At 46.1% G+C, this 26,846-nt stretch overlaps 1 protein-coding gene across 6 annotated transcripts in view; it reads left to right on the top strand.

Annotated features, from left to right (window-relative positions):
- mtfmt (mitochondrial methionyl-tRNA formyltransferase) overlaps positions 1-26,846 on the top strand; it is a 158,358-nt gene that overhangs the window by 46,354 nt on the left and 85,158 nt on the right. For 5 of the 6 annotated variants that reach the window (XM_072470255.1, XM_072470254.1, XM_072470258.1 and 2 more), the window contains exons 6-7: positions 18,777-18,868; positions 24,267-24,348. In XM_072470255.1, the coding sequence (XP_072326356.1) occupies positions 18,777-18,868; positions 24,267-24,348 (174 nt within the window). The remainder of the gene's footprint in view (positions 1-18,776; positions 18,869-24,266; positions 24,349-26,846) is intronic. The other variant, XR_011933840.1, reaches the window with a different exon arrangement.

Raw genomic sequence — 26,846 nt, 5'->3', positions numbered from 1 at the left:
CGTTTCGGATCACGCCCCGCACTGGGTGGAACTGGAGCTGGGAGAGGAGAGGGACCAACGCCCGTTGTGGCGGCTGGATGTGGGACTGCTGGCGGACGAGGTGGTGTGTGGGAAGGTGAGAGGGTGTATCGAAAGGTATTTGGAGGCCAACAACAACGGGGAGGTGCGGGTGGGGGTGGTATGGGAGGCGCTGAAGGCGGTGATCAGGGGAGAGCTAATTTCCATTAGGGCTCATAGGGAGAAGACAGAGGGTATGGAAAGGGAGAGGTTAGTGGGGGAGATTTTGAGAGTGGACAGGAGATACGCAGAGGCCCCTGAGGAGGGATTACTTGGGGAAAGACGACGTCTCCAGGCGGAGTTTGACCTGTTGACCACAGGGAGGGCAGAGGCACAGTGGAGGAAAGTGCAGGGGGCGACCTACGAGTATGGGGAGAAGGCGAGTCGGATGCTGGCACACCAGCTTCGTAAGAGGATGGCAGCGAGGGAAATAGGGGGAGTCAAAGATGGAAGGGGAGCCACGGTTCGGAGTGCGACGAAAATAAACAAGGTATTTAAGGCCTTCTATGAAGAGCTGTACAGATCCCAGACCCCAGCGGGGGAAGAGGGGATGAGACGATTCCTAGACAAACTGAGATTCCCGAGGGTGGAAGAGCAGGAGGTGGCTGGCTTGGGAGCACCAATTGGGTTGGAGGAGCTGAGCAAGGGTTTGGGGAGCATGCAGGCGGGAAAGGCCCCGGGACCGGACGGGTTCCCGGTGGAGTTCTACAGAAAGTACGTAGACCTGTTGGCCCCGCTACGAGTGAGGACCTTTAATAAGGCAAGGGAGGAAGGGACCCTGCCCCCAACAATGTCGGAGGCGACGATTTATTTGATCCTAAAGCGGGACAAGGACCCACTGCAGTGTGGATCGTACAGGCCGATCTCGCTCCTCAACGTGCATGCTAAGTTGCTAGCAAAAGTGGACTGTGTCCCGGGGGTGATCCACGAGGACCAGACGGGATTTGTAAAGGGCAGGCAACTAAACACCAATGTGCGGCAGCTCTTAAACGTGAAAATGATGCCATCGGAGGAGGAAGAGGTGGAGATAGTGGCAGCTATGGACGCGGAGAAGGCCTTTGACCGAGTAGAGTGGGAGTACCTCTGGGAAGTGCTGCGTAGGTTTGGGTTCAGGGGAGGGTTTATTAGTTGGGTTAAGCTCCTTTACAGCGCCCCGGTGGCGAGTGTGGTGATGAACCGGCGGAGGTCGGAGTACTTTTGGCTGTACCGAGGGACGAGGCAGGGGTGCCCCCTGTCCCCCCTGTTGTTTGCATTGGCGATCGAACCCTTGGCCATGTCATTGAGGGAGTCTAGGAAATGGAGGGGGGTGGTCCGAGGGGGAGAAGAGCATCGGGTGTCGCTTTATGCGGATGACCTGTTGCTGTATGTGGCGGATCCAGTGGAGGGGATGGTGGAGGTCATGCAGACTCTAAGGGAGTTTGGGGATTTTTCGGGCTATAAGCTCAATGTAGGGAAGAGTGAGGTTTTTGTATTACAGGCAGGGGACCAGGAAAGAGGGATAGGGGACCTACCGCTGAGGAGGGCGGAGGGGAGCGTTCGGTACCTGGGGATCCAGATAGCCAGGAGTTGGGGGCCCTACATAAACTGAACCTGACGAGGTTGGTGGAGCAGATAGAGGAGGACTTCAAAAGATGGGACATGCTACCGCTCTCGCTGGCGGGTAGAGTGCAGTCAGTCAAAATGGTGGTCCTTCCGAGGTTTCTTTTTGTGTTTCAGTGCCTTCCCATCGTGATCACCAAGGACTTTTTAAGAGAGTAGGTAGGAGTATTATGGGGTTTGTGTGGGCGAATAGGACCCCGAGGGTAAGGAGAGGGTTCCTGGAACGCAGTAGGGAGCTACTACTGGGCAGCAAATGTGGCGATGATCCGCAAGTGGGTGATGGAGGGAGAGGGGGCGGCATGGAAGAGGATGGAGATGGCGTCCTGTAACAGTGCTGTTATTTATGGTTCTCCCTCTGTAACAGTGCTTTTGTTTATGGTTCTCCCTCTGTAACAGTGCTTTTGTTTATGGTTCTCCCTCTGTAACAGTGCTTTTGTTTATGGTCGTCCCTCTGTAACAGTGCAGTTGTTTATGGTTCTCCCTCTGTACCAGTGCTGTTGTTTATGGTCCTCCCTCTGTAACAGTGCTGTTGTTTATGGTTCTCCCTCTGTAACAGTGCTGTTGTTTATGGTTCTCCCTCTGTAACAGTGCTGTTGTTTATGGTCCTCCCTCTGTAACAGTGCCGTTGTTTATGGTTCTTCCTCTGTAACAGTGCTGTTGTTTATGGTCGTCCCTCTGTAACAGTGCTGTTGTTTATGGTTCCCCCTCTGTAACAGTGCCGTTGTTTATGGTTCTCCCTCTGTAACAGTGCTGTTGTTTATGGTTCTCCCTCTGTAACAGTGCTGTTGTTTATGGTTCTCCCTCTGTAACAGTGCCGTTGTTTATGGTTCTCCCTCTGTAACAGTGCTGTTGTTTATGGTTCTCCCTCTGTAACAGTGCTGTTGTTTATGGTCGTTCCTCTGTAACAGTGCTGTTGTTTATGGTTCTCCCTCTGTAACAGTGCTTTTGTTTATGGTTCTCCCTCTGTAACAGTGCTTTTGTTTATGGTCGTCCCTCTGTAACAGTGCAGTTGTTTATGGTTCTCCCTCTGTACCAGTGCTGTTGTTTATGGTCCTCCCTCTGTAACAGTGCTGTTGTTTATGGTTCTCCCTCTGTAACAGTGCTGTTGTTTATGGTTCTCCCTCTGTAACAGTGCTGTTGTTTATGGTCCTCCCTCTGTAACAGTGCCGTTGTTTATGGTTCTTCCTCTGTAACAGTGCTGTTGTTTATGGTCGTCCCTCTGTAACAGTGCTGTTGTTTATGGTTCCCCCTCTGTAACAGTGCCGTTGTTTATGGTTCTCCCTCTGTAACAGTGCTGTTGTTTATGGTTCTCCCTCTGTAACAGTGCTGTTGTTTATGGTTCTCCCTCTGTAACAGTGCCGTTGTTTATGGTTCTCCCTCTGTAACAGTGCTGTTGTTTATGGTCGTCCCTCTGTAACAGTGCCGTTGTTTATGGTTCTCCCTCTGTAACAGTGCTGTTGTTTATGGTTCTCCCTCTGTAACAGTGCTGTTGTTTATGGTCTCCCTCTGTAACAGTGCCGTTGTTTATGGTTCTCCCTCTGTAACAGTGCTGTTGTTTATGGTTCTCCCTCTGTAACAGTGCTGTTGTTTATGGTCGTCCCTCTGTAACAGTGCTGTTGTTTATGGTTCTCCCTCTGTAACAGTGCCGTTGTTTATGGTTCTCCCTCTGTAACAGTGCCGTTGTTTATGGTTCTCCCTCTGTAACAGTGCCGTTGTTTATGGTTCTCCCTCTGTAACAGTGCCGTTGTTTATGGTTCTCCCTCTGTAACAGTGCTGGTGTTTATGGTCTCCCTCTGTAACAGTGCCGTTGTTTATGGTTCTCCCTCTGTAACAGTGCCGTTGTTTATGGTTCTCCCTCTGTAACAGTGCTGGTGTTTATGGTCTCCCTCTGTAACAGTGCCGTTGTTTATGGTTCTCCCTCTGTAACAGTGCTGTTGTTTATGGTTCTCCCTCTGTAACAGTGCTGTTGTTTATGGTCGTCCCTCTGTAACAGTGCTGTTGTTTATGGTTCTCCCTCTGTAACAGTGCCGTTGTTTATGGTTCTCCCTCTGTAACAGTGCCGTTGTTTATGGTTCTCCCTCTGTAACAGTGCTGTTGTTTATGGTCGTCCCTCTGTAACAGTGCTGTTGTTTATGGTTCTCCCTCTGTAACAGTGCTGGTGTTTATGGTCTCCCTCTGTAACAGTGCCGTTGTTTATGGTTCTCCCTCTGTAACAGTGCCGTTGTTTATGGTTCTCCCTCTGTAACAGTGCTGTTGTTTATGGTTCTCCCTCTGTAACAGTGCCGTTGTTTATGGTCGTCCCTCTGTAACAGTGCTGTTGTTTATGGTTCTCCCTCTGTAACAGTGCTGTTGTTTATGGTTCTCCCTCTGTAACAGTGCCGTTGTTTATGGTTCTCCCTCTGTAACAGTGCTGTTGTTTATGGTTCTCCCTCTGTAACAGTGCCGTTGTTTATGGTTCTCCCTCTGTAACAGTGCTGTTGTTTATGGTTCTCCCTCTGTAACAGTGCCGTTGTTTATGGTTCTCCCTCTGTAACAGTGCTGTTGTTTATGGTTCTCCCTCTGTAACAGTGCCGTTGTTTATGGTTCTCCCTCTGTAACAGTGCTGTTGTTTATGGTTCTCCCTCTGTAACAGTGCCGTTGTTTATGGTCGTCCCTCTGTAACAGTGCCGTTGTTTATGGTTCTCCCTCTGTAACAGTGCCGTTGTTTATGGTTCTCCCTCTGTAACAGTGCTGTTGTTTATGGTTCTCCCTCTGTAACAGTGCCGTTGTTTATGGTTCTCCCTCTGTAACAGTGCTGTTGTTTATGGTTCTCCCTCTGTAACAGTGCCGTTGTTTATGGTTCTCCCTCTGTAACAGTGCTGTTGTTTATGGTTCTCCCTCTGTAACAGTGCCGTTGTTTATGGTTCTCCCTCTGTAACAGTGCTGTTGTTTATGGTTCTCCCTCTGTAACAGTGCTGTTGTTTATGGTTCTTCCTCTGTAACAGTGCCGTTGTTTATGGTCGTCCCTCTGTAACAGTGCTGTTGTTTATGGTTCTTCCTCTGTAACAGTGCTGTTGTTTATGGTTCTCCCTCTGTAACAGTGCTGTTGTTTATGGTTTTCCCTCTGTAACAGTGCTGTTGTTTATGGTTCTCCCTCTGTAACAGTGCTGTTGTTTATGGTTCTCCCTCTGTAACAGTGCTGTTGTTTATGGTTCTTCCTCTGTAACAGTGCCGTTGTTTATGGTCGTCCCTCTGTAACAGTGCTGTTGTTTATGGTTCTTCCTCTGTAACAGTGCTGTTGTTTATGGTTCTCCCTCTGTAACAGTGCTGTTGTTTATGGTTTTCCCTCTGTAACAGTGCTGTTGTTTATGGTTCTCCCTCTGTAACAGTGCTGTTGTTTATGGTTCTCCCTCTGTAACAGTGCTGTTGTTTATGGTTCTCCCTCTGTAACAGTGCCGTTGTTTATGGTTCTCCCTCTGTAACAGTGCCGTTGTTTATGGTTCTCCCTCTGTAACAGTGCTGTTGTTTATGGTTCTCCCTCTGTAACAGTGCCGTTGTTTATGGTTCTCCCTCTGTAACAGTGCCGTTGTTTATGGTTCTCCCTCTGTAACAGTGCCGTTGTTTATGGTCGTCCCTCTGTAACAGTGCTGTTGTTTATGGTTCTCCCTCTGTAACAGTGCTGTTGTTTATGGTTCTCCCTCTGTAACAGTGCTGTTGTTTATGGTTCTTCCTCTGTAACAGTGCTGTTGTTTATGGTTCTCCCTCTGTAACAGTGCTGTTGTTTATGGTCGTCTCTCTGTAACAGTGCTGTTGTTTATGGTTCTCCCTCTGTAACAGTGCTGTTGTTTATGGTTCTCCCTCTGTAACAGTGCCGTTGTTTATGGTTCTCCCTCTGTAACAGTGCTGTTGTTTATGGTTCTCCCTCTGTAACAGTGCTGTTGTTTATGGTTCTCCCTCTGTAACAGTGCTGTTGTTTATGGTCGTCTCTCTGTAACAGTGCTGTTGTTTATGGTTCTCCCTCTGTAACAGTGCTGTTGTTTATGGTTCTCCCTCTGTAACAGTGCCGTTGTTTATGGTTCTCCCTCTGTAACAGTGCCGTTGTTTATGGTTCTCCCTCTGTAACAGTGCTGTTGTTTATGGTTCTCCCTCTGTAACAGTGCTGTTGTTTATGGTTCTCCCTCTGTAACAGTGCTGTTGTTTATGGTTCTCCCTCTGTAACAGTGCTGTTGTTTATGGTTCTCCCTCTGTAACAGTGCTGTTGTTTATGGTTCTCCCTCTGTAACAGTGCTGTTGTTTATGGTTCTCCCTCTGTAACAGTGCTGTTGTTTATGGTCGTCTCTCTGTAACAGTGCTGTTGTTTATGGTTCTCCCTCTGTAACAGTGCTGTTGTTTATGGTTCTCCCTCTGTAACAGTGCCGTTGTTTATGGTTCTCCCTCTGTAACAGTGCTGTTGTTTATGGTCGTCCCTCTGTAACAGTGCTGTTGTTTATGGTTCTCCCTCTGTAACAGTGCCGTTGTTTATGGTTCTCCCTCTGTAACAGTGCTGTTGTTTATGGTTCTCCCTCTGTAACAGTGCTGTTGTTTATGGTTCTCCCTCTGTAACAGTGCTGTTGTTTATGGTTCTCCCTCTGTAACAGTGCTGTTGTTTATGGTTCTCCCTCTGTAACAGTGCTGTTGTTTATGGTCGTTCCTCTGTAACAGTGCTGGTGTTTATGGTTCTCCCTCTGTAACAGTGCCGTTGTTTATGGTTCTCCCTCTGTAACAGTGCTGTTGTTTATGGTTCTCCCTCTGTAACAGTGCTGTTGTTTATGGTTCTCCCTCTGTAACAGTGCTGTTGTTTATGGTTCTCCCTCTGTAACAGTGCTGTTGTTTATGGTTCTCCCTCTGTAACAGTGCTGTTGTTTATGGTCGTTCCTCTGTAACAGTGCTGGTGTTTATGGTTCTCCCTCTGTAACAGTGCCGTTGTTTATGGTTCTCCCTCTGTAACAGTGCTGTTGTTTATGGTTCTCCCTCTGTAACAGTGCTGTTGTTTATGGTTCTCCCTCTGTAACAGTGCTGTTGTTTATGGTTCTCCCTCTGTAACAGTGCTGTTGTTTATGGTTCTCCCTCTGTAACAGTGCTGTTGTTTATGGTCGTTCCTCTGTAACAGTGCTGGTGTTTATGGTTCTCCCTCTGTAACAGTGCTGTTGTTTATGGTCGTCCCTCTGTAACAGTGCCGTTGTTTATGGTTCTCCCTCTGTAACAGTGCCGTTGTTTATGGTCGTCCCTCTGTAACAGTGCCGTTGTTTATGGTTCTCCCTCTGTAACAGTGCCGTTGTTTATGGTTCTCCCTCTGTAACAGTGCTGTTGTTTATGGTCGTCCCTCTGTAACAGTGCCGTTGTTTATGGTTCTCCCTCTGTAACAGTGCTGTTGTTTATGGTTCTCCCTCTGTAACAGTGCTGTTGTTTATGGTTCTCCCTCTGTAACAGTGCTGTTGTTTATGGTTCTCCCTCTGTAACAGTGCTGTTGTTTATGGTCGTTCCTCTGTAACAGTGCTGGTGTTTATGGTTCTCCCTCTGTAACAGTGCCGTTGTTTATGGTTCTCCCTCTGTAACAGTGCTGTTGTTTATGGTTCTCCCTCTGTAACAGTGCCGTTGTTTATGGTTCTCCCTCTGTAACAGTGCTGTTGTTTATGGTCGTCCCTCTGTAACAGTGCCGTTGTTTATGGTTCTCCCTCTGTAACAGTGCAGTTGTTTATGGTTCTCCCTCTGTAACAGTGCCGTTGTTTATGGTTCTCCCTCTGTAACAGTGCCGTTGTTTATGGTTCTCCCTCTGTAACAGTGCCGTTGTTTATGGTTCTCCCTCTGTAACAGTGCCGTTGTTTATGGTTCTCCCTCTGTAACAGTGCCGTTGTTTATGGTTCTCCCTCTGTAACAGTGCTGTTGTTTATGGTTCTCCCTCTGTAACAGTGCCGTTGTTTATGGTTCTCCCTCTGTAACAGTGCCGTTGTTTATGGTTCTCCCTCTGTAACAGTGCTGTTGTTTATGGTCGTCCCTCTGTAACAGTGCTGTTGTTTATGGTTCTCCCTCTGTAACAGTGCTGTTGTTTATGGTTCTCCCTCTGTAACAGTGCTGTTGTTTATGGTTCTCCCTCTGTAACAGTGCTGTTGTTTATGGTTCTCCCTCTGTAACAGTGCTGTTGTTTATGGTTCTCCCTCTGTAACAGTGCTGTTGTTTATGGTCGTCTCTCTGTAACAGTGCTGTTGTTTATGGTTCTCCCTCTGTAACAGTGCTGTTGTTTATGGTTCTCCCTCTGTAACAGTGCCGTTGTTTATGGTTCTCCCTCTGTAACAGTGCTGTTGTTTATGGTCGTCCCTCTGTAACAGTGCTGTTGTTTATGGTTCTCCCTCTGTAACAGTGCCGTTGTTTATGGTTCTCCCTCTGTAACAGTGCTGTTGTTTATGGTTCTCCCTCTGTAACAGTGCTGTTGTTTATGGTTCTCCCTCTGTAACAGTGCTGTTGTTTATGGTTCTCCCTCTGTAACAGTGCTGTTGTTTATGGTTCTCCCTCTGTAACAGTGCTGTTGTTTATGGTTCTCCCTCTGTAACAGTGCTGTTGTTTATGGTCGTTCCTCTGTAACAGTGCTGGTGTTTATGGTTCTCCCTCTGTAACAGTGCCGTTGTTTATGGTTCTCCCTCTGTAACAGTGCTGTTGTTTATGGTTCTCCCTCTGTAACAGTGCTGTTGTTTATGGTTCTCCCTCTGTAACAGTGCTGTTGTTTATGGTTCTCCCTCTGTAACAGTGCTGTTGTTTATGGTTCTCCCTCTGTAACAGTGCTGTTGTTTATGGTCGTTCCTCTGTAACAGTGCTGGTGTTTATGGTTCTCCCTCTGTAACAGTGCCGTTGTTTATGGTTCTCCCTCTGTAACAGTGCTGTTGTTTATGGTTCTCCCTCTGTAACAGTGCTGTTGTTTATGGTTCTCCCTCTGTAACAGTGCTGTTGTTTATGGTTCTCCCTCTGTAACAGTGCTGTTGTTTATGGTTCTCCCTCTGTAACAGTGCTGTTGTTTATGGTCGTCTCTCTGTAACAGTGCTGTTGTTTATGGTTCTCCCTCTGTAACAGTGCTGTTGTTTATGGTCGTCCCTCTGTAACAGTGCCGTTGTTTATGGTTCTCCCTCTGTAACAGTGCTGTTGTTTATGGTCGTCCCTCTGTAACAGTGCCGTTGTTTATGGTTCTCCCTCTGTAACAGTGCCGTTGTTTATGGTCGTCCCTCTGTAACAGTGCCGTTGTTTATGGTTCTCCCTCTGTAACAGTGCCGTTGTTTATGGTTCTCCCTCTGTAACAGTGCCGTTGTTTATGGTTCTCCCTCTGTAACAGTGCTGTTGTTTATGGTTCTCCCTCTGTAACAGTGCTGTTGTTTATGGTTCTCCCTCTGTAACAGTGCCGTTGTTTATGGTCGTCCCTCTGTAACAGTGCTGTTGTTTATGGTCGTCCCTCTGTAACAGTGCCGTTGTTTATGGTTCTCCCTCTGTAACAGTGCAGTTGTTTATGGTTCTTCCTCTGTAACAGTGCTGTTGTTTATGGTTCTCCCTCTGTAACAGTGCTGTTGTTTATGGTTCTCCCTCTGTAACAGTGCCGTTGTTTATGGTTCTCCCTCTGTAACAGTGCTGTTGTTTATGGTCGTCCCTCTGTAACAGTGCCGTTGTTTATGGTTCTCCCTCTGTAACAGTGCTGTTGTTTATGGTTCTCCCTCTGTAACAGTGCCGTTGTTTATGGTTCTCCCTCTGTAACAGTGCTGTTGTTTATGGTTCTTCCTCTGTAACAGTGCTGTTGTTTATGGTTCTCCCTCTGTAACAGTGCTGTTGTTTATGGTTCTCCCTCTGCAACAGTGCCGTTGTTTATGGTTCTCCCTCTGTAACAGTGCTGTTGTTTATGGTCGTCCCTCTGTAACAGTGCCGTTGTTTATGGTTCTCCCTCTGTAACAGTGCTGTTGTTTATGGTTCTCCCTCTGTAACAGTGCCGTTGTTTATGGTTCTCCCTCTGTAACAGTGCCGTTGTTTATGGTTCTCCCTCTGTAACAGTGCTGTTGTTTATGGTTCTCCCTCTGTAACAGTGCCGTTGTTTATGGTCGTTCCTCTGTAACAGTGCTGTTGTTTATGGTTCTCCCTCTGTAACAGTGCCGTTGTTTATGGTCGTCCCTCTGTAACAGTGCTGTTGTTTATGGTTCTCCCTCTGTAACAGTGCTGTTGTTTATGGTTCTCCCTCTGTAACAGTGCTGTTGTTTATGGTTCTCCCTCTGTAACAGTGCTGTTGTTTATGGTTCTCCCTCTGTAACAGTGCTGTTGTTTATGGTCGTCCCTCTGTAACAGTGCCGTTGTTTATGGTTCTCCCTCTGTAACAGTGCCGTTGTTTATGGTCGTCCCTCTGTAACAGTGCCGTTGTTTATGGTCGTCCCTCTGTAACAGTGCTGTTGTTTATGGTCGTTCCTCTGTAACAGTGCTGTTGTTTATGGTTCTCCCTCTGTAACAGTGCCGTTGTTTATGGTTCTCCCTCTGTAACAGTGCTGTTGTTTATGGTTCTCCCTCTGTAACAGTGCTGTTGTTTATGGTTCTCCCTCTGTAACAGTGCTGTTGTTTATGGTTCTCCCTCTGTAACAGTGCTGTTGTTTATGGTTCTCCCTCTGTAACAGTGCCGTTGTTTATGGTCGTTCCTCTGTAACAGTGCTGTTGTTTATGGTTCTCCCTCTGTAACAGTGCCGTTGTTTATGGTCGTTCCTCTGTAACAGTGCTGTTGTTTATGGTTCTCCCTCTGTAACAGTGCTGTTGTTTATGGTTCTCCCTCTGTAACAGTGCTGTTGTTTATGGTTCTCCCTCTGTAACAGTGCTGTTGTTTATGGTTCTCCCTCTGTAACAGTGCCGTTGTTTATGGTTCTCCCTCTGTAACAGTGCTGTTGTTTATGGTTCTCCCTCTGTAACAGTGCCGTTGTTTATGGTCGTTCCTCTGTAACAGTGCTGTTGTTTATGGTTCTCCCTCTGTAACAGTGCCGTTGTTTATGGTCGTTCCTCTGTAACAGTGCTGTTGTTTATGGTTCTCCCTCTGTAACAGTGCTGTTGTTTATGGTTCTCCCTCTGTAACAGTGCTGTTGTTTATGGTTCTCCCTCTGTAACAGTGCTGTTGTTTATGGTTCTCCCTCTGTAACAGTGCCGTTGTTTATGGTTCTCCCTCTGTAACAGTGCTGTTGTTTATGGTCGTCCCTCTGTAACAGTGCTGTTGTTTATGGTCGTCCCTCTGTAACAGTGCTGTTGTTTATGGTTCTCCCTCTGTAACAGTGCTGTTGCTTATGGTCGTCCCTCTGTAACAGTGCTGTTGCTTATGGTCGTCCCTCTGTAACAGTGCTGTTGCTTATGGTCGTCCCTCTGTAACAGTGCCGTTGTTTATGGTTCTCCCTCTGTAACAGTGCTGTTGTTTATGGTTCTCCCTCTGTAACAGTGCTGTTGTTTATGGTTCTCCCTCTGTAACAGTGCCGTTGTTTATGGTTCTCCCTCTGTAACAGTGCCGTTGTTTATGGTTCTCCCTCTGTAACAGTGCCGTTGTTTATGGTTCTCCCTCTGTACCAGTGCTGTTGTTTATGGTCGTCCCTCTGTAACAGTGCAGTTGTTTATGGTTCTCCCTCTGTAACAGTGCTGTTGTTTATGGTTCTCCCTCTGTAACAGTGCTGTTGTTTATGGTTCTCCCTCTGTAACAGTGCTGTTGTTTATGGTCGTCCCTCTGTAACAGTGCTGTTGTTTATGGTTCTTCCTCTGTACCAGTGCTGTTGTTTATGGTTCTCCCTCTGTAACAGTGCTGTTGTTTATGGTTCTCCCTCTGTAACAGTGCTGTTGTTTATGGTTCTTCCTCTGTACCAGTGCTGTTGTTTATGGTTCTCCCTCTGTAACAGTGCTGTTGTTTATGGTTCTCCCTCTGTAACAGTGCTGTTGTTTATGGTCGTCCCTCTGTAACAGTGCTGTTGTTTATGGTTCTCCCTCTGTAACAGTGCTGTTGTTTATGGTTCTCCCTCTGTAACAGTGCTGTTGTTTATGGTTCTCCCTCTGTAACAGTGCTGTTGTTTATGGTTCTCCCTCTGTAACAGTGCTGTTGTTTATGGTTCTCCCTCTGTAACAGTGCTGTTGTTTATGGTCGTCCCTCTGTAACAGTGCTGTTGTTTATGGTTCTCCCTCTGTAACAGTGCTGTTGTTTATGGTTCTCCCTCTGTAACAGTGCTGTTGTTTATGGTTCTCCCTCTGTAACAGTGCTGTTGTTTATGGTTCTCCCTCTGTAACAGTGCTGTTGTTTATGGTTCTCCCTCTGTAACAGTGCTGTTGTTTATGGTTCTCCCTCTGTAACAGTGCTGTTGTTTATGGTTCTCCCTCTGTAACAGTGCTGTTGTTTATGGTCGTCCCTCTGTAACAGTGCAGTTGTTTATGGTTCTCCCTCTGTAACAGTGCCGTTGTTTATGGTTCTCCCTCTGTAACAGTGCTGTTGTTTATGGTTCTCCCTCTGTAACAGTGCTGTTGTTTATGGTTCTCCCTCTGTAACAGTGCTGTTGTTTATGGTTCTCCCTCTGTAACAGTGCTGTTGTTTATGGTTCTCCCTCTGTAACAGTGCTGTTGTTTATGGTTCTCCCTCTGTAACAGTGCTGTTGTTTATGGTCGTCCCTCTGTAACAGTGCTGTTGTTTATGGTTCTCCCTCTGTAACAGTGCTGTTGTTTATGGTTCTCCCTCTGTAACAGTGCCGTTGTTTATGGTTCTCCCTCTGTAACAGTGCCGTTGTTTATGGTTCTCCCTCTGTAACAGTGCTGTTGTTTATGGTTCTCCCTCTGTACCAGTGCTGTTGTTTATGGTCGTCCCTCTGTAACAGTGCTGTTGTTTATGGTTCTCCCTCTGTACCAGTGCTGTTGTTTATGGTCGTTCCTCTGTACCAGTGCTGTTGTTTATGGTCGTTCCTCTGTACCAGTGCTGTTGTTTATGGTTCTCCCTCTGTAACAGTGCCGTTGTTTATGGTTCTTCCTCTGTAACAGTGCCGTTGTTTATGGTCCTCCCTCTGTAACAGTGCTGTTGTTTATGGTTCTCCCTCTGTAACAGTGCTGTTGTTTATGGTTCTCCCTCTGTAACAGTGCTGTTGTTTATGGTTCTCCCTCTGTAACAGTGCTGTTGTTTATGGTTCTCCCTCTGTAACAGTGCTGTTGTTTATGGTTCTCCCTCTGTAACAGTGCTGTTGTTTATGGTCGTCCCTCTGTAACAGTGCCGTTGTTTATGGTCGTCCCTCTGTAACAGTGCTGTTGTTTATGGTTCTCCCTCTGTAACAGTGCTGGTGTTTATGGTCCTCCCTCTGTAACAGTGCTGTTGTTTATGGTTCTCCCTCTGTAACAGTGCTGTTGTTTATGGCTCTCCCTCTGTAACAGTGCTGGTGTTTATGGTTCTCCCTCTGTAACAGTGCTGTTGTTTATGGTTCTCCCTCTGTAACAGTGCTGTTGTTTATGGTCGTCCCTCTGTAACAGTGCCGTTGTTTATGGTTCTCCCTCTGTAACAGTGCTGTTGTTTATGGTTCTCCCTCTGTAACAGTGCTGTTGTTTATGGTTCTCCCTCTGTAACAGTGCTGTTGTTTATGGTTCTCCCTCTGTAACAGTGCCGTTGTTTATGGTTCTCCCTCTGTAACAGTGCTGTTGTTTATGGTTCTCCCTCTGTAACAGTGCAGTTGTTTATGGTTCTCCCTCTGTAACAGTGCTGTTGTTTATGGTCGTCCCTCTGTAACAGTGCTGTTGTTTATGGTTCTCCCTCTGTAACAGTGCCGTTGTTTATGGTTCTCCCTCTGTAACAGTGCTGTTGTTTATGGTTCTCCCTCTGTAACAGTGCTGTTGTTTATGGTTCTCCCTCTGTAACAGTGCTGTTGTTTATGGTTCTCCCTCTGTAACAGTGCTGTTGTTTATGGTTCTTCCTCTGTAACAGTGCTGTTGTTTATGGTTCTCCCTCTGTAACAGTGCTGTTGTTTATGGTTCTTCCTCTGTAACAGTGCTGTTGTTTATGGTCGTTCCTCTGTAACAGTGCTGTTGTTTATGGTTCTCCCTCTGTAACAGTGCTGTTGTTTATGGTCGTCCCTCTGTAACAGTGCTGTTGTTTATGGTTCTCCCTCTGTAACAGTGCTGTTGTTTATGGTTCTTCCTCTGTAACAGTGCCGTTGTTTATGGTCGTCCCTCTGTAACAGTGCTGTTGTTTATGGTTCTCCCTCTGTAACAGTGCTGTTGTTTATGGTTCTCCCTCTGTAACAGTGCTGTTGTTTATGGTTCTCCCTCTGTAACAGTGCTGTTGTTTATGGTCGTTCCTCTGTACCAGTGCTGTTGTTTATGGTCGTTCCTCTGTACCAGTGCTGTTGTTTATGGTCGTCCCTCTGTAACAGTGCCGTTGTTTATGGTCGTTCCTCTGTACCAGTGCTGTTGTTTATGGTCGTTCCTCTGTAACAGTGCTGTTGTTTATGGTTCTCCCTCTGTAACAGTGCTGTTGTTTATGGTTCTCCCTCTGTAACAGTGCCGTTGTTTATGGTTCTCCCTCTGTAACAGTGCTGTTGTTTATGGTTCTCCCTCTGTAACAGTGCTGTTGTTTATGGTTCTTCCTCTGTAACAGTGCTGTTGTTTATGGTTCTCCCTCTGTAACAGTGCTGTTGTTTATGGTTCTTCCTCTGTAACAGTGCTGTTGTTTATGGTTCTTCCTCTGTAACAGTGCTGTTGTTTATGGTTCTCCCTCTGTAACAGTGCTGTTGTTTATGGTTCTTCCTCTGTAACAGTGCTGTTGTTTATGGTTCTCCCTCTGTAACAGTGCTGTTGTTTATGGTTCTTCCTCTGTAACAGTGCTGTTGTTTATGGTCGTTCCTCTGTAACAGTGCTGTTGTTTATGGTTCTCCCTCTGTAACAGTGCTGTTGTTTATGGTCGTCCCTCTGTAACAGTGCTGTTGTTTATGGTTCTCCCTCTGTAACAGTGCTGTTGTTTATGGTTCTTCCTCTGTAACAGTGCTGTTGTTTATGGTTCTCCCTCTGTAACAGTGCTGTTGTTTATGGTTCTCCCTCTGTAACAGTGCTGTTGTTTATGGTTCTCCCTCTGTAACAGTGCTGTTGTTTATGGTTCTCCCTCTGTAACAGTGCTGTTGTTTATGGTCGTTCCTCTGTACCAGTGCTGTTGTTTATGGTCGTTCCTCTGTACCAGTGCTGTTGTTTATGGTCGTCCCTCTGTAACAGTGCCGTTGTTTATGGTCGTTCCTCTGTACCAGTGCTGTTGTTTATGGTCGTTCCTCTGTAACAGTGCTGTTGTTTATGGTTCTCCCTCTGTAACAGTGCTGTTGTTTATGGTTCTCCCTCTGTAACAGTGCCGTTGTTTATGGTTCTCCCTCTGTAACAGTGCTGTTGTTTATGGTTCTCCCTCTGTAACAGTGCCGTTGTTTATGGTTCTCCCTCTGTAACAGTGCCGTTGTTTATGGTCGTTCCTCTGTACCAGTGCTGTTGTTTATGGTCGTCCCTCTGTAACAGTGCTGTTGTTTATGGTTCTCCCTCTGTAACAGTGCTGTTGTTTATGGTCGTCCCTCTGTAACAGTGCTGTTGTTTATGGTCGTTCCTCTGTAACAGTGCTGTTGTTTATGGTTCTCCCTCTGTAACAGTGCTGTTGTTTATGGTTCTCCCTCTGTAACAGTGCCGTTGTTTATGGTCGTCCCTCTGTAACAGTGCTGTTGTTTATGGTCGTTCCTCTGTAACAGTGCTGTTGTTTATGGTTCTCCCTCTGTAACAGTGCCGTTGTTTATGGTTCTCCCTCTGTAACAGTGCTGTTGTTTATGGTCGTTCCTCTGTAACAGTGCTGTTGTTTATGGTTCTCCCTCTGTAACAGTGCTGTTGTTTATGGTTCTCCCTCTGTAACAGTGCTGTTGTTTATGGTTCTCCCTCTGTAACAGTGCTGTTGTTTATGGTCGTTCCTCTGTACCAGTGCTGTTGTTTATGGTCGTTCCTCTGTACCAGTGCTGTTGTTTATGGTCGTCCCTCTGTAACAGTGCTGTTGTTTATGGTTCTTCCTCTGTAACAGTGCTGTTGTTTATGGTCGTCCCTCTGTACCAGTGCTGGTGTTTATGGTTCTCCCTCTGTAACAGTGCTGTTGTTTATGGTTCTCCCTCTGTAACAGTGCCGTTGTTTATGGTTCTCCCTCTGTAACAGTGCTGTTGTTTATGGTTCTCCCTCTGTAACAGTGCTGGTGTTTATAGTTCTCCCTCTGTAACAGTGCTGGTGTTTATGGTTCTCCCTCTGTAACAGTGCTGGTGTTTATGGTTCTCCCTCTGTAACAGTGCTGTTGTTTATGGTTCTTCCTCTGTAACAGTGCTGTTGTTTATGGTCGTCCCTCTGTAACAGTGCTGTTGTTTGTGGTTCTCCCTCTGTAACAGTGCTGTTGTTTATGGTTCTCCCTCTGTAACAGTGCTGTTGTTTATGGTTCTCCCTCTGTAACAGTGCTGGTGTTTATAGTTCTCCCTCTGTAACAGTGCTGGTGTTTATGGTTCTCCCTCTGTAACAGTGCTGGTGTTTATGGTTCTCCCTCTGTAACAGTGCTGTTGTTTATGGTTCTTCCTCTGTAACAGTGCTGTTGTTTATGGTTCTCCCTCTGTAACAGTGCCGTTGTTTATGGTTCTCCCTCTGTAACAGTGCTGTTGTTTATGGTCGTTCCTCTGTAACAGTGCTGTTGTTTATGGTCGTCCCTCTGTAACAGTGCTGTTGTTTATGGTTCTCCCTCTGTAACAGTGCTGTTGTTTATGGTTCTCCCTCTGTAACAGTGCTGGTGTTTATGGTTCTCCCTCTGTAACAGTGCTGGTGTTTATGGTTCTCCCTCTGTAACAGTGCTGTTGTTTATGGTTCTCCCTCTGTAACAGTGCTGTTGTTTATGGTTCTCCCTCTGTAACAGTGCTGTTGTTTATGGTTCTCCCTCTGTAACAGTGCTGTTGTTTATGGTTCTTCCTCTGTAACAGTGCCGTTGTTTATGGTCGTTCCTCTGTAACAGTGCTGTTGTTTATGGTTCTTCCTCTGTAACAGTGCTGTTGTTTATGGTCGTCCCTCTGTAACAGTGCTGTTGTTTATGGTCCTCCCTCTGTAACAGTGCTGTTGTTTATGGTCCTCCCTCTGTAACAGTGCTGTTGTTTATGGTTCTCCCTCTGTAACAGTGCTGTTGTTTATGGTTCTTCCTCTGTAACAGTGCCGTTGTTTATGGTCGTTCCTCTGTAACAGTGCTGTTGTTTATGGTTCTCCCTCTGTAACAGTGCCGTTGTTTATGGTTCTTCCTCTGTAACAGTGCTGTTGTTTATGGTTCTCCCTCTGTAACAGTGCTGTTGTTTATGGTTCTCCCTCTGTAACAGTGCTGTTGTTTATGGTTCTCCCTCTGTAACAGTGCTGTTGTTTATGGTCGTCCCTCTGTAACAGTGCTGTTGTTTATGGTTCTTCCTCTGTAACAGTGCTGTTGTTTATGGTCGTCCCTCTGTAACAGTGCTGTTGTTTATGGTTCTCCCTCTGTAACAGTGCTGTTGTTTATGGTTCTTCCTCTGTAACAGTGCCGTTGTTTATGGTTCTCCCTCTGTAACAGTGCTGGTGTTTATGGTTCTTCCTCTGTAACAGTGCTGTTGTTTATGGTTCTCCCTCTGTAACAGTGCTGTTGTTTATGGTTCTTCCTCTGTAACAGTGCCGTTGTTTATGGTTCTTCCTCTGTAACAGTGCTGTTGTTTATGGTTCTCCCTCTGTAACAGTGCTGTTGTTTATGGTTCTTCCTCTGTAACAGTGCTGTTGTTTATGGTTCTTCCTCTGTAACAGTGCTGTTGTTTATGGTCGTCCCTCTGTAACAGTGCTGTTGTTTATGGTTCTCCCTCTGTAACAGTGCTGTTGTTTATGGTTCTCCCTCTGTAACAGTGCTGTTGTTTATGGTTCTTCCTCTGTAACAGTGCTGTTGTTTATGGTCGTCCCTCTGTAACAGTGCCGTTGTTTATGGTTCTCCCTCTGTAACAGTGCCGTTGTTTATGGTTCTCCCTCTGTAACAGTGCTGTTGTTTATGGTTCTCCCTCTGTAACAGTGCTGTTGTTTATGGTCGTCCCTCTGTAACAGTGCCGTTGTTTATGGTTCTTCCTCTGTAACAGTGCTGTTGTTTATGGTTCTCCCTCTGTAACAGTGCCGTTGTTTATGGTTCTCCCTCTGTAACAGTGCTGTTGTTTATGGTCGTCCCTCTGTAACAGTGCTGTTGTTTATGGTTCTCCCTCTGTAACAGTGCTGTTGTTTATGGTTCTCCCTCTGTAACAGTGCTGTTGTTTATGGTTCTCCCTCTGTAACAGTGCTGTTGTTTATGGTTCTCCCTCTGTAACAGTGCTGTTGTTTATGGTTCTTCCTCTGTAACAGTGCTGTTGTTTATGGTCGTCCCTCTGTAACAGTGCTGTTGTTTATGGTTCTCCCTCTGTAACAGTGCTGTTGTTTATGGTTCTCCCTCTGTAACAGTGCTGTTGTTTATGGTCGTTCTGTAACAGTGCCGTTGTTTATGGTTCTCCCTCTGTAACAGTGCTGTTGTTTATGGTTCTCCCTCTGTAACAGTGCCGTTGTTTATGGTTCTCCCTCTGTAACAGTGCTGTTGTTTATGGTCGTTCCTCTGTAACAGTGCTGTTGTTTATGGTTCTCCCTCTGTACCAGTGCTGTTGTTTATGGTTCTCCCTCTGTAACAGTGCTGTTGTTTATGGTTCTCCCTCTGTAACAGTGCTGTTGTTTATGGTTCTCCCTCTGTAACAGTGCTGTTGTTTATGGTCGTTCCTCTGTAACAGTGCTGTTGTTTATGGTCGTTCCTCTGTAACAGTGCTGGTGTTTATGGTTCTCCCTCTGTAACAGTGCTGGTGTTTATGGTTCTCCCTCTGTAACAGTGCTGTTGTTTATGGTTCCAGGAGGAACGGTTTCTCTACGCCATGTCTACTCAATTGTTTTTTTCATAATTTTCTGAAAATTCCACTTTTGTTTCTAAACTATAACTGGTATTATGATTATTAAACAAGTTCTTCTAGGTGTTTCCCGAAGGATGTAAAGAATCTTAAATCGGGTATTTACGCGGAAGAATTTTAATTATGAAATGCCTGTCTTTGCAGCTCCCAAAATTACTGTTGCTCTGAGTTGGGTGAATTGGGAGGAGCAGACGTTGGAGGAAATTGATCAGTTAAACAGGGCAGTAGGGTCACGGGTAAGTACAGAGATGATTTACAAAGTTTACTTCATCCAAAGCAAAGTAAGGTATTTTGATGATAGCTGTGATTTGATTTTCTTTACTTTTGAGGTGAAAGATAATTTAATTATTGTTGTTTCAGAGAGATGTTGACAATTCCTTGTTCACTACAGTAACTTCTGTTTTCCCCTCGCTGCCCGGTCTGGCCCACCTTGGTTGAGAAATCTGGAACCTGTCCAAACGGTCCGAGAGAAATAGAGAGCAGTTATGTAGGCAAATTTCAGAGAAGTGTAAAAGTAATAGGGTCCTGATAGTCGGAGGGTTTCATCTTCCCCAACATTAATCACAACCTGCAAGGTTCAGAAGGAACGGAATTCTTAAAATCCATCCAGGAGAACTTTTTAAGCCAGTACAAAGAACAAAACAAAGAACAAAGAAATGTACAGCACAGGAACAGGCCCTTCGGCCCTCCAAGCCCGTGCCGACCATACTGCCCGACTAAACTACAATCTTCTACACTTCCTGGGTCCGTATCCCTCTATTCCCATCCTATTCATGTATTTGTCAAGATGCCCCTTAAATGTCACTATCGTCCCTGCTTCCACCACCTCCTCCGGTAGCGAGTTCCAGGCACCCACTACCCTCTGTGTAAAAAAACTTGCCTCGTACATCTACTCTAAACCTTGCCCCTCTCACCTTAAACCTATGCCCCCTAGTAATTGACCCCTCTACCCCGGGGAAAAGCCTCTGACTATCCACTCTGTCTATGCCCCTTATAATTTTGTAGACCTCTATCAGGTCGCCCCTCAACCTCCGTCGTTCCACTGAGAACAAACCGAGTTTATTCAACCGCTCGTCATAGCTAATGCCCTCCATACCAGGCAACATCCTGGTAAATCTCTTTTGCACCCTCTCTAAAGCCTCCACATCCTTCTGGTAGTGTGGCGACCAGAATTGAACACTATACTCCAAATCTCACAAACCTTATCGAGTTCTTTGAGAAGGTGACTGAACAGGTAGACGAGGGCAGATCAGTTGATGTGGTGTATATGGATTTCAGTTAAGTGTTTGATAAGGTCCCCCACGGTAGGCTATTGCAGAAAATACGGAGGCTGGGGATTGAGGGTGATTTAGAGATGTGGATCAGTAATTGGCTAGCTGAAAGAAGACAGAGGGTGGTGGTTGATGGGAAATGTTCAGAATGGAGTTCAGTTACAAGTGGCGTACCACAAGGATCCGTTCTGGGGCCGTTGCTGTTTGTCATTTTTATCAATGACCTAGAGGAGGGCGCAGAAGGGTGGGTGAGTAAATTTGCAGACGACACTAAAGTCGGTGGTGTTGCCGACAGTGCGGAAGGATGTTGCAGGTTACAGAGGGACATAGATAAGCTGCAGAGCTGGGCTGAGAGGTGGCAAATGGAGTTTAATGTAGAGAAGTGTGAGGTGATTCACTTTGGAAGGAATAACAGGAATGCGGAATATTTGGCTAATGGTAAAATTCTTGGAAGTGTGGATGAGCAGAGGGATCTCGGTGTCCATGTACATAGATCCCTGAAAGTTGCCACCCAGGTTGATAGGGTTGTGAAGAAGGCCTATGGAGTGTTGGCCTTTATTGGTAGAGGGATTGCGTTCCGGAGTCATGAGGTCATGTTGCAGCTGTACAAAACCCTGGTATGGCCGCATTTGGAGTATTGCGTACAGTTCTGATCACCTCATGATAGGGAGGACGTGGAAGCTTTGGAATGGGTGCAGAGGAGATTTACCAGGATGTTGCCTGGTATGGAGGGAAAATCTTATGAGGAAAGGCTGATGGACTTGAGGTTGTTTTCGTTAGAGAGAAGAAGGTTAAGAGGAGACTGAATAGAGCCATACAAAATGATCAGAGGGTTAGATAGGCTGGACAGTGAGAGCCTTCTCCCGCGGATGGAAATGGCTAGCACGAGGGGACATAGCCTTAAACTGAGGGGTAATAGATAAAGGACAGAGGTCAGAGGTAGGTTCTTTACGCAAAGAGTGGTGAGGCCGTGGAATGCCCTACCTGCAATAGTAGTGAACTCGCCAACATTGAGGGCATTTAAAAGTTTATTGGATAAGCATATGGATGATAATGGCATAGTGTAGGTTAGATAGCTTTTGTTTCGGTGCAACATCGTGGGCCGAAGGGCCTGTACTGCGCTGTATCATAGAACATAGAACGATACAGCGCAGACCGAAAACGGGACCAGGTAAGTGTTTACCGCTGAAATTGACTAGCCTGCTCCTGTGAAGGTCTCCCAGAAATCACTAACGCACTGCTCCCGCTGAAATCGACTGGCCTGCTCCTGCAAAGACAAGTGTTTTTAAAGGAGAGACTTACCTCCCAGAAATCACTTGCGCACTGCTCCCGCTGAAATTGACTAACCTGCTCCGCTCCCGCTGAAATCGACTGGTCTGCTCCTGCAAAGACAAGTGTTTTTAAAGGAGAGACTTACCTCCCATAAATCACTTGCGCACTGCTCCCGCTGAAATTGACTAACCTGCTCCGCTCCCGCTGAAATCGACTGGCTTGCTCCTGCAAAGACAAGTGTTTTTAAAGGAGAGACTTACCTCCCAGAAATCACTTCCGCACTGCTCCCGCTGAAATGAATACTTTGCATCAGTATTCACCAAAGAGAAGAAATTGGTAGATGTTGAGTCTGGAGAAGGGTGTGTAGATAGCCTGGGTCACATTGAGATCCAAAAAGACGAGGTGTTGGGTGTCTTAAAAAATATTAAGGTAGATAAGTCCCCAGGGCCTGATGGGATCTACCCCAGAATACTGAAGGAGGCTGGAGAGGAAATTGCTGAGGCCTTGACAGAAATCTTTGGATTCTTGCTGTCTTCAGGGGATGTCCCGGAGGACTGGAGAATAGCCAATGTTGTTCCTCTGTTTAAGAAGGGTAGCAAGGATAATCCAGGGAACTACAGGCCGGTGAGCCTTACTTCAGTGGTAGGGAAATTACTGGAGAGAATTCTTCGAGACAGGATCTACTCCCATTTGGAAGCAAATGGACGTATTAGTGAGAGGCAGCATGGTTTTGTGAAGGGGAGGTCGTGTCTCACTAACTTGATAGAGTTTTTCAAGGAGGTCACCAAGATGATTGATGCAGGTAGGGCAGTGGATTTTGTCTATATGGACTTCAGTAAGGCCTTTGACAAGGTCCCTCATGGTAGACTAGTACAAAAGGTGAAGTCACACGGGATCAGGGGTGAGCTGGGAAGGTGGATACAGAACTGGCTAGGTCATAGAAGGCAGAGAGTAGCAATGGAAGGATGCTTTTCTAATTGGAGGGCTGTGACCAGTGGTGTTCTGCAGGGATCAGTGCTGGGACCTTTGCTGTTTGTAGTATATATAAATGATTTGGAGGAAAATGTAACTGGTCTGATTAGTAAGTTTGCAGACGACACAAAGGTTAGTGGAATTGCGGATAGCGATGAGGACTGTCAGAGGATACAGAAGGATTTAGATTGTTTGGAGACTTGGGCGGAGAGATGGCAGATGGAGTTTAATCCGGACAAATGTGAGGTAATGCATTTTGGAAGGTCTAATGCAGGTAGGGAATATACAGTGAATGGTAGAACCCTCAAGAGTACTGAAAGTCAGAGAGATCTAGGAGTACAGGTTCACAGGACACTGAAAGGGGCAACACAGGTGGAGAAGGTAGTCAAGAAGGCATACGGCATGCTTGCCTTCATTGGCCGGTGCATTGAGTATAAGAATTGGCAAGTAATGTTGCAGCTGTATAGACCCTTAGTTAGGCCACACTTGGAGTATAGTGTTCAATTCTGGTCGCCACACTACCCGAAGGATGTGGAGGCTTTAGAGAGGGTGCAGAAGAGATTTACCAGAATGTTGCCTGGTATGGAGGGCATTAGCTATGAGAAGCGGTTGAATAAACTCGGTTTGTTCTCACTGGAACGACGGAGGTTGAGGGGCGACCTGATAGAGGTCTACAAAATTATGAGGGGCATAGACAGAGTGGATAGTCAGAGGCTTTTCCCCAGGGTAGAGGGTTCAATTACTAGGGGGCATAAGTTTAAGGTGAGAGGGGCAAGGTTTAGAGTAGATGTACGAGGCAAGTTTTTTACGCAGAGGGTAGTGGGTGCCTGGAACTCGCTACCGGAGGCGGTGGTGGAAGCAGGGACGATAGTGACATTTAAGGGGCATCTTGACAAATACATGAATAGGATGGGAATAGAGGGATACGGACCCAGGAAGTGTAGAAGATTGTAGTTTAGTCGGGCAGCATGGTCGGCACGGGCCTGGAGGGCCGAAGGGTCTGTTCCTGTGCTGTACATTTCTTTGTTCTTTGTTCTTTGGTGGTCTTTCCAAGGACCACTGCAGACTCGATAGGCCAAATTGCCTCCTTCTGCACTGTAAATTCTATGAGGTCAATGGACCTTTAAATTGTCCGCGTGCCATCTTTGCCGATCCTGCGGTGGGCGTGGCTGAAGATTCCAACCCAAAGGGTGGGACCAACAAATCCGTGAACTCTGGATATTGAGGGATGTACAGTATTGGATCAGGAGAAAAAGGGAGGTTTATGACAGATATTGAGGGCTCAAAACAGCAGTAGCCCGAGAGGTGTCCAGTATGTGCAAGAGGGAACTTAAACAGGAAATTAGGAGTGAAAAAAGGGGACATGAAAGGATACTGGCTGGTAAAATAAAGGAAAATCCTTTCCAAGTACATTCAGGGTAAAATGGGAACCATGGATAGGGTCAGGCCCCATTAAGGGGCTCAGTGGTAATTTGTGTGTGGAGCCGGGGGATGTAGGCAGGGTTCTAAATGAATACTTTGTGTCAGTGAGAGGGACGGTGTGGGTATAGAAATCAGGGAGAAGGACTATGATAAAATTGAAGAGATTAACAGAGACAGAGAGCAGGTTCTGAGTGGTCTGGCAGGCTTAAAAGTAGTCAAATTTCCAAGGCCAGATGGAATGTATCCCAGGCTGCTGAGTGAGGCAAGGGAGGAGATAGCAGGGCTGTTGGCAATAATTCATAATTTCTCTCTGGCCACAGGAGAGGTGCCGGAGGACTGGAGGATAGACATTGTGGTGCCATTATTCAAGAAGGGAGGAAGGGATAAAGCAGGAAACTACAGGCCTGTCAGTCTAACCTCAGTGATGGGGAAACTATTGGAAGCAATTCTGAGAGACAGAATTAATCTGCATTTGGAGAGGCCGGGATTAATCAGGAACAGCCAGCGTGGGCTTGTTAAGGGGAGGTCATGTCTGACCAACTTGATTGAGTTTTTTGATTCACTTTGCCAGAGGTTTCGGAAAATCAAATGGAAGAAGAAAAATATAATGGGAGGTAAAATCAGATAAATGTAGCCTAGCGAGAAAAATAGCATGCTGGCTACTGATATGATAATCTGAATCCAAATGTTATTGTAGATTCCCTTGCGAACTCTGTGGATGGGCAAAACCGTGAAGCTATTGGATTTAGTGGATCCGCAAAAAATCCCTGTTTTCTTGGGTAGGTTATTTGAAATTTTTTTTAATGTACGTTTGATGCAGGAGTTGATGAATAATTCTCTGCCTTTCCCCAATGAAGCATGGAGTAGCTACTGACCCTCGAGGAAATCTGTGGCTACCACTCCCATCTCCGAGTCCAACTCCAACTCCAGCATGATGCATATCTCCTCCTCACGCCCCTGTCAGCATTCCATAGGAACTGTTCCCTCCATGGCATCCTGGTCCACTTCTCCATCACTCCCAACACAGCACCCTTCCCATGGAATTTCTCCATGCTATTGCAGCACTTGTTCCGTCACCTTCTCGGTCCTCACTGTCCAAGGCCTCAAACACTCCTTCCACATGAAGCAGTGATTTATTTATATTTCCTTCAATTTAGTCCACTGTTTTCGCTGCTCACCATGTGGTTGGCTATAGATTGGGGAGACTAAATGCAGACTGGTGACTGCTTTATGGAACACCTTTGCTCACTCTGCAAGCATAACCCAACCTTCCAGTTGTTGCCATTTCAATTCAGCATCTTGCTCCTGTGCTCACATTTCCGCCCTCTGCCTAGTTGTCCAGTGAAGCCCAGTGTAAACTGGAATAATAGCACCTTGTCTTGCGATTGGGTACCATACAGTCTTATGGACTTAACATTGAGTTCAATTTCAGACTAAGAACTCTTCTCCATTTTGGGCCCCACCCTTTGCCCATCCAGCACCAGTCTGCATCATATTCTTGTGTTTTGGTTTTAGAAAGTGCTGACCCGTGTCCTGCCAATAACACATACTGCTATCTTGCTTTCAAGCTGGGTTGACCTTTTATGCCACTATTAATACCTCCTTTAGTCTTTATTACCACCATTATCACTCATTTTATCTTGGATCCATGACATCTTTGTCTCTTGATCTCCAATGTATCACTGACCGACTATTTTACTCCATCCACTTTCAATAGTATAAAACTATACCATTTCTCTCTCTTCTGCTTTCAGATGGTCTCAAAATGTTGACTTTGTTTCTCTTTCCACAGATGCTGTTGAGTTTTTGCAGAATTTTATGATTCTTAGAGTCAGAAGATGTGGGTAAAGATCAGTAGCGGGACAGGTAGTATTGAGGAAGCAAGAGGGCTGCAGAAGGACTTGGACAGGCTAGGAGAGTGGGCAAAGAAGTGGCAGATGGAATACAATGTGGAAAAGTGTGAGGTTATGCACTTTGGTAGGAAGAATGGAGGCATAGACTATTTTCTAAATGGGGAGATGCTTAGGAAAGCAGAAGCACAAAGGGACTTGGGAGTTCTTGTTCACGATTCTCTTAAGGTTAATGTGCAGGTTCAGTCGGCAGTTAGGAAGACAAATGCAATGTTAGCATTCATGTCAAGAAGGCTAGAATACAAGACCAGGGATGTACTTCTGAAGCTGTATAAGGCTCTGGTCAGACCCCATTTGGAGTATTGTGAGCAGTTTTGAGCCCCGTATCTAAGGAAGGATGTGCTGGCCTTGGAAAGGGTCCAGAGGAGGTTCACATGAATGATCCATGGAATGAATGATGTGGAGATGGTGGGTCTGTGGAATTCATTGCCACAGAGGGCGGTGGAGGCCGGGACGTTGAGTGTCTTTAAGACAGAAGTTGATAAATTCTTGATTTCTCGAAGAATTAAGGGCTATGGAGAGAGAGCGGGTAAATGGCGTTGAAATCAGCCATGATTGAATGGTGGAGTGGACTCGATGGGCCGAATGGCCTTACTTCCGCTCCTATGTCTCATGGTCTTATGGAGATGCCGGCGTTGGACTGGGGTGAGCACAGTTAGAAGCCTTACAACACCAGGTTAAAGTGCAACAGGTTTGTTTCAAACACTAGCTATCGGAGCTCTGCTCCTTCACCTGAGGAAGCTAGTGTTTGAAACAAACCTGTTGGACTTTAACCTGGTGTAAGACTTCTTACCCTGGAATGAAGAACTTGTCGTATGAGGAACAGTTGAGGACTCTGGGTCTGTACTCATTGGAGTTTAGAAAGATGAGGGGGGGATCTTATTGAAACTTACAGGATACTGCGAGGCCTGGATAGAGTGGACGTGGGGAGGATGTTTCCACTTGTAGGAAAAACGAGAAGCAGAGGACACCATCTCAGACTAAAGGGACGATCCTAAACAGAGATGAGGAGGAATTCCTTCAGCCAGAGGGTGCTGAATCTGTGGAACTCTTTGCCGCAGAAGGCTGTGGAGGCCAAATCACTGAGTGTCTTTAAGACAGAGGTAGATAGGTTCTTGATTCATAAGGGGGTCAGGGGTTATGGGGAGAAGGCAGGAGAATGGGAATGAGAAAATATCAGCCATGAGGAATGCGGAATATTTGGCTAATGGTAAAGTTCTTGGAAGTGTGGATGAGCAGAGGGCTCTAGGTGTCCATGTACATAGATCCCTGAAAGTTGCCACCAGGTTGATAGGGTTGTGAAGAAGGCCTATGGAGTGTTGGCCTTTATTGGTAGAGGGATTGAGTTCCGGAGTCAGGAGGTCATG

The sequence above is a fragment of the Scyliorhinus torazame genome, chromosome 12, assembly GCF_047496885.1.
Source record: "Scyliorhinus torazame isolate Kashiwa2021f chromosome 12, sScyTor2.1, whole genome shotgun sequence".
Taxonomy (NCBI): domain Eukaryota; kingdom Metazoa; phylum Chordata; class Chondrichthyes; order Carcharhiniformes; family Scyliorhinidae; genus Scyliorhinus; species Scyliorhinus torazame.
This window is presented reverse-complemented; position numbering and strand designations above follow the sequence as displayed.